Source organism: Anarhichas minor, unplaced genomic scaffold (assembly GCF_050575085.1).
Source record: "Anarhichas minor isolate MPS153535 unplaced genomic scaffold, ASM5057508v1 ptg000040l, whole genome shotgun sequence".
Taxonomy (NCBI): domain Eukaryota; kingdom Metazoa; phylum Chordata; class Actinopteri; order Perciformes; family Anarhichadidae; genus Anarhichas; species Anarhichas minor.
In genome coordinates this window covers 4,556,910-4,568,290 of record NW_027466486.1, presented here as the reverse complement: position 1 = coordinate 4,568,290, position 11,381 = coordinate 4,556,910, and the positions used below count along the sequence as shown (strand labels likewise).

Here is an 11,381-nt window from a genome sequence, read left to right as displayed (position 1 = left end):
CCCCATTCTCTGTTCATACGTCAGCCACAAAAACATCCTCTCTTTCCTCCTGTCTTACATGAAAGGCCCTCTCTGATTCCTCATCTCTCTTGGTGCAGTCTGCGCGCTCTCATCTCCCTCCGGCCGATTGCCTCGGCCTGTCGCTGTCCAGGCAAATCATTTTTTTTTTGAATGCCCGGCCTTGTGGGGGTCAAAGTTGACGCTCACCGGACTGTTGATGAGACAGTGTTGATGTTCTGCTCCCCTCTCCAGCCGAGGGCAGGGAATGATATTTACACCGGCCCCCTGCGTATACCCGCCACTGCAGAGGAAGAAGCATATTGGTGCGCTCATACATGTGTTAGGCAGGCCCCGAGTGCCTGCAGATTGAATTAGGCTGTAGATCACTGTCGACAGGGCTGACGCAGTCGTTGAAGGGGGGGGGGGGGGGGGGCCAGGCTGCTTTATGGGGTCACGGTCTTGTGGTTAATGTAGGCAAGTGGTAGAAATGCCCTCTAGGTATAGATTGGCCTGTGGATGGAAGAGGAGAAATCCCTAACTGAGTGTTTCTTAGAGGAATGTGTGGCTGCATTTCAAGTTAATTACCTTGGATGTATTTTTCCATCTAAAAAAAGTCAAAGCTTTTCATGCTTTTCATACTTGCTAATAAGAGTGACAGAGCGAGAAACATGACAAATGATATGCAGTGACAACCAAAACACAGTCAGGTCTGTAAAAATGAAATATTTTAATTGGTGGCTTGATGATTCATCTTTTTGCAATCATAAGAAACAAACCCAGAATGATGCATACAGAAGGAGCCAGAGACAGACTGCACACCAATCCAAAAGAACAAGTCTCTATCACACAGTTTTCAACACCTCTTTTAAAAAAAATAAAATAACAAAAGGGATGACGTTAGCGACACATGGGCTGCTTCATTGTCACAAAGCAAACGCTGTTAAGACATCAGATATACATAGTGATGAGACATAACATGTTTGAGTATAGCTTTACGGCATTAATTCCTGGAAGAATTTCTGTGAAAGGATTTTGTCTTTCACACACTGTTCAGGTGACGGGGAGTCATTTTTTGAGGACCGCTTCAAGTGTGATGGTCGCTTGAAACTGAAACGCCGAAAATAAAAAAATCACTCTGAAGGTAGAGAATCAGTTTTGTACTCTCTCTTTAACCACTAATGCAGAGCCAGATATTGGTTTGGAGCCAAATACGCAAGTCTGACTTTAAGAAAAAAAAGAGGTTTGTGGGCAAAATGCCCGGAGCTGCAGTGTTTTCAAGTCATTGGTTTCATTAAAAAAAAAAACAATGACGGGGAAGTTAATATGAAAAAAAGAAAAAAAGAGGGAGATCTCTCTTCCCATACGCATTTGCGTTACTTTGAAGGCTACACAAAAAGCAGCATATTGACACTGGATGCATCCCAATAGCTTTCATCATCCCCCCCTTGTTCCTCTCCTTCCCTTCATGAATCATCCCTGATTTGAAAGGCGCTGATCAAAAGGAGAGACGCTGAGGATGCAGGGTGATTAGTTGAAATTTAACAAGGAGGGTGGTGGGCGGCTAAATTGTTGGCGTCTTCTTCCTTCAGACGTAAAAATCTATTGTTAACAGCAGGGTGCAACATATTATTGATCCTTTTCCAAAGGAAGCTTGCATCCTCCCATTGCCTCCCTGGATGACACCAAACTACATTCATTTGAATTGAATGGTGCTGCGACGCGTCTTTTCCCCACTTTTACATTCTCTTTCTCCAGCTTCGTCTTCTTGGCGTTCCATTTTATTGCTCTGATTTTTTTTGGGGTTCGATAACATTTCATTGAGTATGAATTCAGTATTAAATTTGCAAATGAAATCTGAATCCTTTTTGAGTCCCTTATTGAACCTTCTTCAGTTTAGAGTCTGAATGGAAACTCTGTTATCACCTTTCGTTAGCCGAGGTGACAGAAACGTGTTACAAAGCGCCGCTAAAATGAGATTACTACGATAACAAATGAAGTGTTGTTTAAATGCATCTGGCACATTGAAATAACAAGTGATGCTTTTTTTTTTTTTTACTTTACAACCCACGTTTAGTAAGCAACTTGCTCAGAATGCTGGAAGTCCTGATACAGAACTATTAAACGGATAATTTTGAAATATTTTCATGGAAATGTTGAAATGAACGTGATGCAATCATAACAGATTCTCGAGAGAAGAATAACCACTTTGTTGGTTTTGTTGAACTACAACCCACACGTTCTATTCTTTTCTCCCACAAACCATCTTTGGTTGAGTACAGACCAAGTTTAATTTTTGCCATTACCGAATTAATATTTCTTGGATTCATTTTGTATAATCTATAATCTGAGAACTCAGCACTCTGTACGTTACTTAATAAATCATTCAGAGTGTGTTTCCTACATAGATCTAAAGTCAGAGCGGTATTTTTATCCTGTAGCAGGTTTGCGTCTCCAAAGTGATTTTTCTTTTGACTGACAAAATGTTTAGCTGAGATGAAACCAGCGTTTAAATCTGATATTTTCCGCAACCTTCCTCAATAAGTCAGCTGCTCAGGTCATGCCGTCACAATCTATGTAATTATAAGATTTAAATGTGAATTTTGCCCTTAGCTGACACCTGTAGGGCTACAACAAATTCCTGCAGCTGCTGCTGGACGACTAATAAAAAAATAAAGATAAAGATTCTCCCCTAAGGTTTGCGTAGGGAACGCTGTGTCAGCTGATCACAGAGTAATGTACAGAGTGCTGAGATCACAAATGGGTCTACTTTCTGTTTGTCGTTATAACAAAAGCTCTCTACGTGTGTTCTAGAGAGCAGGAGAGACGTTACATTCAATAAGAGATGAGGTGAGGATCAGAGCTCAGTGAAGGAGGATATTTTACCAAACGAGAACCTGCCGAATCAAATTCTGTAAAAAAAAACAAAAAAAAAAACAAGCGCTTGACAAATTAAAAATACCAAAGTCAAAATTACTGATTGGGTAAAAAAAAAAAAAAAAATGGTGCAATTGGTGGAGCCGCCTTGTAACCCTATTTGTAGAATTTGCTGTCATGAGTAAAGACGTGTCACACACGCAGATTTTTTTAAAAGTAGAAATTAGGATTTGGATCATTTCTAGTGATACAGTCCTCATGCGCAACGTCATTGGGAGGAGACAAGAAAAGGGGGGGGAGGAAAATGTTAAAGGAGAGGACAGAGGGGAGTATTATTGGCTTGCATCACCGCAACGGTCACACTGCTGTGACATGCAGTTGGAGGGACTTTGTTGCCCCACCCCTCCACCTCCACCAGCACCACCAGCACCAGCACCACCAAAACAAATGGCAAGATAATTGGTCATGGAACCTGTCATTCACAAAAACTCATCAGGCATCCTCTCTCAGTCAGGCACACTATTTACAAAGGCATACACATACGCCAATCAAAGGCGTACTGTACATACTATATACACACACTCAGCCACACAGACACACGAGTAGTCAGAGAAATGTAGAATAATGCAGACATAATTATGTTAACTATGATCTCAGTACATAGAGGCACTGCTACCTCGCCCCGTGCCTTCTTCAGGGTAATAACCGGCCAAACCAACGAACTGCAGGTCACCGGCGCTGCGTGTGCCCTTTCAGCAGGTGGGAAGGAGTCTTGTTTGAGACCGACGCTTTTACAACGCCGCTCGGAGAAATTTAAAATGCCACCCCCACCACATTAAGGGCTCACTATTGCCAAGGTGACCCAGTAGTTCCACAACTCCCGTCTCAAGCATTTTTCTGAGTTCAGGTTTCCAAAGTGCTCGTCGCTCACACAGCACGGTTCCTGGCAACAACCTGCAGCGGACTCACTCCTCCTCCTCCTCTCCTCCTCCTCCTCCTCTCCCTGCCTTTGATTCTTTCGCACCTATGTGAGATTTGGATTCTGTAATTGGCTGTCGTTCTCTGCAGGAATGAGACACACAGAAAAAAAAATAGAGAGGAAGGAGAGGAGAGAAAATGAAGTCGTTAAGCGACAGGATCTTTGAGAACCTTTAACAGAGAAACACGCTACGTCCCCCCCCAAGATGCAAGGCTTCAGTAATGGCTATGGTCCATTGTACATCAATCTGATCCATTAGCTTTGACTTATAAAACCAATAAAAATAAAGAAATAAAGGAATCACTTTTCTTTAGGCAGCAATATTGGTCTCAGTGTTATTACAATACACAGAAAGGAAAATACAAATGAAATCATCCTAAAATGAGAATGAGTCATTATTTCATGACCAAAGCGTGTTCATGGGTAAAATGGCAGATATTTTTTTTTTTAAGCAGAAAGCTTTATTACACAACTTTTCTTTGCTTCTTTTTTCAGGTTCAGTCTCTCATGTACTGCTTTCTTTGTTCAGCTCAGACATTAGCATAGCTTTTATAGCAGTCCCAGTTCTTTTGAAACTGGAGTATCCAGGAAGTAGACTGGTCCTTTAGCAAAAGTTTTATGGGAATTCACAGACTTAATTTTATTTTCTCATGCTCCATATTAGGCCACAGAGAACGAGGAGGAATACAGGAGAAAGAGGAGGGGGGGGGGGAGGGGAGGCTGGGAGAGATGGATGAGATGCTCGGTGCTCAGCAACTCTTAAAAATATCTCTCAGGAGAGACAGAGGAACTCAGAGGGGCAGGAAGGGAAGAAAGGGCAAGCGGGTGCTAATAACAACTGGACCTCAGTAATGTGAGCTGATGCAATCGACCAAGCCCAGGTCTCCATCGCCACCACTGCAACTCTCATTCCCGTAGCCCAACTCTCCAGTAAAGTCTGTTTGTCAGTCATTTGGGTCTTTTGATGCAGGTGCCACTCTGTGTGTGTGTGTGTGTGTGTGTGTGTGTGTGTTTCACATTACATATGCATGTCTGTGTGTTTGTTCTCATTCTGCTGCTACCAGCGGTTGATGATCTGGTTCATGTAGTCCTCGGTGGGGAGCCTGCCGCCCGCCTCCTCGGTTCTGCCTCCCTCCTCGCCCTCCTCCCGCTCCTCCCTCTCCCCCTCTCCGTCCTCCAGCGTCGACACCGAGCTCTGCCGGCCGTGGGAGGGCCACAGGCTGACGCCCAGGCCCAGGCCCTGGTGGCTCTGCTGCATGTGGTTCTTGATGCGCTGCTGCCGCCTCTCCTGCTGCCTCGTGTACTGGTAGCGCTGCTGGAACAGGTCCCTGGCGTAGTCGTAGAGCTCCATGTCCAGCTCATTCAGCTCCTCTATACGCTGGACCTGACAAGGAGGCGAACGGACAAAATGTTTCAGTAAAGAAGAGGTGGAAGAAACGTTTTAGCCATTTGAGACCAAAAGTTTGCAGCATCCATGGAACTAAACTGAGGAACTTAAGTTAAACTTAAAACTTGAATGTTCCTCTGTTTTTGGTTTGTAGTGATTGTGGCGTGACTCTAATGTTTGAGTGGATTAAATAAATAAATGAAAAGGACACATGCAGAGTTGATAGTCTCCACAGTAGACAACCTGGGCCCATATTTACTAATTGTCTCAGAGTAGGAAACATTTCCAATCTGGCCAGTGACGCATTTTTGGTCCTTCTTTTAGGAAAGTAAAAGCAGTTGTTTTTTTTGCTTCATTCAACTGAACGAGAGGGCTAAAGTGGATCTTAACATGGCCTTAGAGAGTACAACCCAGAGGGCACAGGCTTTTTTTAAAACCTGTGATTATTGTATAGGAAGACGCGTAGAGACTTGTACCCCCTGGTGAACGTTCATGCTGTGGAGCGCCCTATTACATGACATTTGTTGTACAAAAGCTTTATAGGACTTCCAACACGAGGGGAACAGAGGGGAAAAAAAGTGTGTTGGCAATATGTGGAGCGAGATAACAGAAACGTGTTTGATGTTTGGTGCGATGCAACTGGGTTTATTGGCGTGTGTCATCCGCTGTGTGTGGATTCAACATGGAGGGGGAAAATGTGTTTAATTAAGAAAATCCCTTTGAAATCTGCGATGGAGCGCTGGATATAATTTGTGAGACATGTGTGCGTCAACAAAGGGAAACGGCGCGCTGCATCGGCGATAGAGAAGTTAGAGATGTTTGATCGGCAGCACGGGGGACAACCCGGCACAAAGCTAGGAAGACGGCGCTGAGCTCAAGTCGTCACGAAGACTTCACGTATCAGGGAACAGTCGTCACGTTAGCTGGAAACCAGTTTCAATCAGAAATGACTCGCTGGGATCTTGATGCACGAGGATATAAATGAGCTTTCAACAGCTTTGCTGGGGAGTGTAGAGTAAATATTCTTCTCTTCACCTGCTGATGTAAGTACTTGACATTTTAGAAATAATGAAATAGTGTCGCAATTTCACACAGTGCCTTTTTAAGCATTTAATTTGAAAGCTACTTTTGAAAACAAGTTTTCACTCAAAATGCCACACACAGCCTTGGCCAACCTGTCACACTTTTACCGAGTAATATTTTTCTGCTTTTGTGATAATAAGCACATAACCTTTCCCCAGCCTCTCTGTCAGCAGGGCATATTTTATTTGGTGGTTTTGATGTTTAAATCACCAGTCTGCTGTGTACTGGAGGATAGTTTTTTTTTTGCTGGGAATGGAGCCTAAGAACTCCCACACTGGACCAATCAAAGTGTGAAGAACGCGTTTGAAGCTGCTGTTTTTTTTTTTTTTTTTTTTTTTTTTTTTTTTAAACGGTGACAGTCATCCCAACTCATTTCACAGCAATAGAAGACCACTGTGTTCCTCTGTTTCTCATCTTCTAGTTTTATTTTTTTCGGATTATTTTCCCTTTTCAAATATTCTTTATATTTTCTAGTCTGTCAGCGAATGTGCTACGGCTGCCATGTTTAATTTCTTAGAGAGACGTTGGTCATAACGTAGTAGAAGTACTTGTTCTGCTTAGTGGTCCTAGTGGTTCCCGGTCTAGGATTAGACTACATGGTTCCCAAACCGTTTTTGGAAGGTGTCACATGCCGAAAAGGTTGGGATCCACTGCTTTAATCTTTAATAATGCATTGGATTACTTAAACAGATCATGTTTTTTTTAATGTAAGATTTTGAATGTTCGCTTCCTGCCCACAGAACTAAATCTCCACAAGATGACTGAGCAGCAGCACTAACCGTAGCGTTGTCCAAGTCCACCCCTGCAGCTCTGGTGCTGTTGTACTGCATGAAAGGCCGGATGAAGCGCAACCTGAAGGTTCGTTCGAACAGGAACTGGGTTTTCCTCTGGTACTCCGTCAGACCAAAGAAGGACATGTCTCGAAGGTTCTTCTTGGCCGACTCCAGGAGAAGCTGGGCCCTCTTCTTCTCTGGAACCGTGGACATGTTGTAGCAGCCGACGAGGCTCAGGTCCGCTAGCATACGAACCTGTCGGTAGGAACAGGAAGCGAAGGAGGTTATAGAAATCGGGGGATGATTTTGTGAATGACAGTCTTAAAGAATGCAACTTTATATAAAGGGACTTGTGTTTAGTGCCAGAAAGGCTTTATGAAAAGATTACAGAGCAAAAGTTTAAAAAAGGGACAATCAAACAATCAGGTGTTGCATTGATGCTGAATAGAGCTGAAATGATGAAGAACAAATGAACTGATGACTGGATAACTGATTAATTATCTGGCTAGGGCTGCAACTAATAATTACTTTCATCATCCATTATTATCCATTATTTTCTCAATTAATCATTTTGTCTACAAAAATAATTTCATTCAATTTGCTTGTTTTGTCCAACTCAAAACCTTTGAATGTTCCATCTACTCCCATTAATGACAAAGAAAATCAGTAAAAAATAACATTTGAGAAGCTGGAACCCAAAACGTATTTTGGCCTTTTGTGCTTTAAATATTACTGAAACTATTTATCAATTGATTAATAACTGCAGCTCTACATCTAACTAAATGATCAAATACAAAATATTATTTAAAACTACTGGTTCTCCATCCTATAATGCGTTTTTATTCATAATTATTATAATTATTATTATATTATTGATTTGTTTTAATATTAGTATTGGCCAGAAATAACTCAGATTGCATTTTTAATAATAATTAACTTTAATTATCACCTTCCACGCATAGAATGCAGCAGTTTCAACTCTGGTAAATTTGTTCCAAAGTGAGACATCACTTCCTCACTGAGTGTATTCTGGAGCTGTTGTGTTACAGCACAGGAGCAGCATACTGATTTGGATTCACAAGAGTACAACAGGATGCCTCAAGTGTGTGTGTGTGTGTGTGTGTGCCACATTCATAAGCCATGGGACCCTGAGTAATAACAGCCCCAGGCTCATGTGAGATAAGCTGGCCAACACATTTAGGTGGGATACTGAGAAAGCCATCAGAAAAGAAGGTGTGAATTTGAGGTGTTTATGGCCAGCAGGTGAACTCCTGATTGCGTGTGTGCATGTGTGTGTGTGTGTGCGTGTGTATGTGTATGTGTGTGTGTGTGTGCGTGTGAGAGAGAGACAGTACATGCTTACATGTGTGCATCTCATCTTATACCTTTCACATGTTTTGAATTGCAGTAAGTCCGAATTAAAGAAGTCAAATAAAAAAATATATATATTTTTGTTGAGAAATAAATATTTGGTCGATCTTCATACATTGAAATAAATGGGTTATGAGTGTGTGGCTTTCTCATCATTATCTATATATTGTATTTAGGTTTCTTGTGTGAAACTTCCCTTAGCAATCTTTCTGCCGAGGTTTAGTCCCTGTATTGATATTTTCCGATGGGCTTGGATGTACGATACCAGCTGACAATGTCGGAGCGGTGAACTGTTTGGTGACCAGAACAAAACAGTCAAGCAGGAGAGAAGTCAGGTCCGGTGCAGAGATGCATGCTAGCAAGGTGGCTGTGATGAATGGCAGCGTCATGACTGAAATCAGCTGCTCTTTTCAGTGTTCGCAGTAAAAAGAGAGTCTTTGCCAGGAGAAGCCCAAAAGCAAATATGAATCGAATGAGGATTTGTGGCCAAATCTGTAGCATTCTTTCACACGACTGCACTGGCTCCAGTTCAGAGGACTGTCAACGTGACAACCCTGCAACACATTCAGGCTTTTGAAGCTTATAGTGTGTGTGTGTGTGTGTGTGTGTGTGGGCCAGTATCACAGCTACTGGTTATATTGGACTTTTCCTCTGTACCTGTCTGTTGTTGGCCAGATTGTAGGGACAGTCCATGAACTGCTGCAGGGTGCACCCCGACCAGTCGGAGCCCTCGTAGCAGGAGGGCAGCTCCTCGGGCGTGGGCGTCCGTCCATCGCACATGTGCAGGGAGGTTTTCCACGTGGCTCCCCGCTGCACATGCCGCCACTCGCTGAGGTATCGAGACACAGGGTCTCTCAGCAGAGTGATGTAGTAGAACTTCCTGTTGGGGAAAAAAAAATAAAAAATCTGTGAATCCTCTGTTGTCCATGTGGTGGCGCTGTGTACAACGCTTTACTGCCGCAGCTCGGTCTACATCCACAAAACTCAAGTCAGAGGAAGGCTAAAGACTTAGGCTGCCATACTAAATACCATATTATTTGCATTTACGAGAAGCAGCTCTGTGACGCACAGATTAAATCTGTACAGCTGATAAGAAGTGAAACTACAAATGAGGAAGCAGAGGAGGTGAGGGAGAGAGTTAATTTGTCAGGCAGAGGATCAGGTCAGTGTTTCGGGCCACGCGGTGCAGCACCGCGGGGGCGAGGTAGCAGTGCCTCTATGTACTGAAGCAAAAACTGCTGGCACAAGCACATCTCACTCTGCAACACACATCTCCACGCTGCAAACATCCTTATGTCTCAGAATCTGAAACACACACACACACACACTTCCTCCTGCAAGTATTAGGTTTGCCTGCGAGAGATGACTCATCCCGCATCTAAGATATGGATGGGACTGTTTCTGTGGTGTGTGTGTGTGTGTGTGTGTGTGTGTATGTAACGTAATGGTGCATAGCACAGTTCAATGTCTCTCCAGAGGGGACACTCCCACCAGAGCAGAGACCTTTCCAGGCCTTCACACTCCAGCTAATTACTGCAGTCTAATCAATCAACACATCCTCATTAACCACACACACACATGGAACTTGTGTGTGTGTCTGTGTGTTTATGTGCCCGGAGTGTGTCTGGCAGCGATGGTATGGATTTGTCTGGGCAACAGACACATGCCGCCGGTCGAAAATGCACGAAAGGCACACACGCTGCCCTCCTCTCCTGGGCTTGCATCACGGCAGAGGAATGTTTTCAGAGAGAATGTTGTGTGCTGACAGGACTCCATGAAATGGCCCGGTCCGCACAAGCCGCCTCACATATACACACAGACTCTCTGCTTCCATCACTAAATCTTTTGGCTTCACACTACAAAGCTCACCCAGTGAGAGAGGAGGGGTTTGCTCGGTGGATACAAAGCCCCAAGTGTCACACAAACAGCGGCAGTGTCTGGATATTAAGAAGAAGTGGCTATACCTTCCCCCCCAAAAAAATCAGTCCGTGGCAACAGGGAGATCCCAGACAACGAAACAACTAAACCCGAAATCTAGCATCAGCGGAGAGATGCACAATAAAACAACCAAACTCCAAATCCAGGAGCGGCACGCATGTCCTGACCTGGATAATAAAACAAACCAAACCCAAAAACAAATCTGGGAGATCCTGCGCAACAAAACAACCACACCCTGAATTTAGCTGCAGCGCGGAGAGATCCCTTCAAATGAAACAAATCTAGCAGCAGCAGAGGGATCACGGACAATGAAACGACTAAACCCTAAATCCAGTGGCAGCTGGGAGATCCCAGGCAATGAACCAAACAGACCCTCAATCCTGGGACAGCAGGGGATCACAGCCATAGAAAGAAGTATCTAAACTCTAAATCCCATCAACCTAAACCTAAAGTCTCATGACCGATCTAATCAAAACCAGGGGAGGGGAGAGGCACAGTCGCACTGGAGCCTGCAGAGACCGGGGTACATTATGGAGATTCCTATGATGACATTATCAGGATTCCTAACACTCCCCAGAGTGCAGTGTGTGTGTGTGTGTGTGTGTGTGTGTGTGTGTGTGTGTGTGTGTGTGTGTGAGCCTTCTGTGTGTGTTTCTGGGTAAGACTACGCCTATTAAATCAGTGATGACATTTCGCCCCTCTTGGCTTCTTTTCTACTGAAAAAACACAGAACTGTTTGGCCCTCGCAACAGAGACGGGTGGAGAGAACGAGGGAGAGGGTGAAAAACAGAGAGAGAGAGAGAGAGAGCGAGGGGGGGGGGGGGAAAGGGAGAGGGAGAGAGAGAGAGAGGGGGCGGAAGAGAATTTCAATTAGTTTTCTAATACTGTGAAAGCAGTGAGGGCCCCGAGCCCAAGTGATTTATCAAAGTTATGGCTCCAGCTATAATGAAGGCTCAGGCATATTACCAGGGAAAAT

General features: G+C 43.9%; 1 protein-coding gene across 1 annotated transcript in view; it reads right to left on the bottom strand.

Moving 5' to 3' along the window:
- Positions 1 to 708: 708 nt before the first annotated feature.
- The window catches only part of hs6st1a (heparan sulfate 6-O-sulfotransferase 1a), a 51,799-nt gene continuing 41,126 nt past the window's right edge, over positions 709 to 11,381 (bottom strand). Inside the window, exons 2-4 of the mRNA XM_076108281.1 lie at positions 9,125 to 9,347; positions 7,103 to 7,351; positions 709 to 5,237 (exon numbers count right to left, since the gene is read on the bottom strand). Coding sequence (XP_075964396.1) covers positions 4,911 to 5,237; positions 7,103 to 7,351; positions 9,125 to 9,347 — 799 coding nt within the window. The 3' untranslated portion in view covers positions 709 to 4,910. The remainder of the gene's footprint in view (positions 5,238 to 7,102; positions 7,352 to 9,124; positions 9,348 to 11,381) is intronic.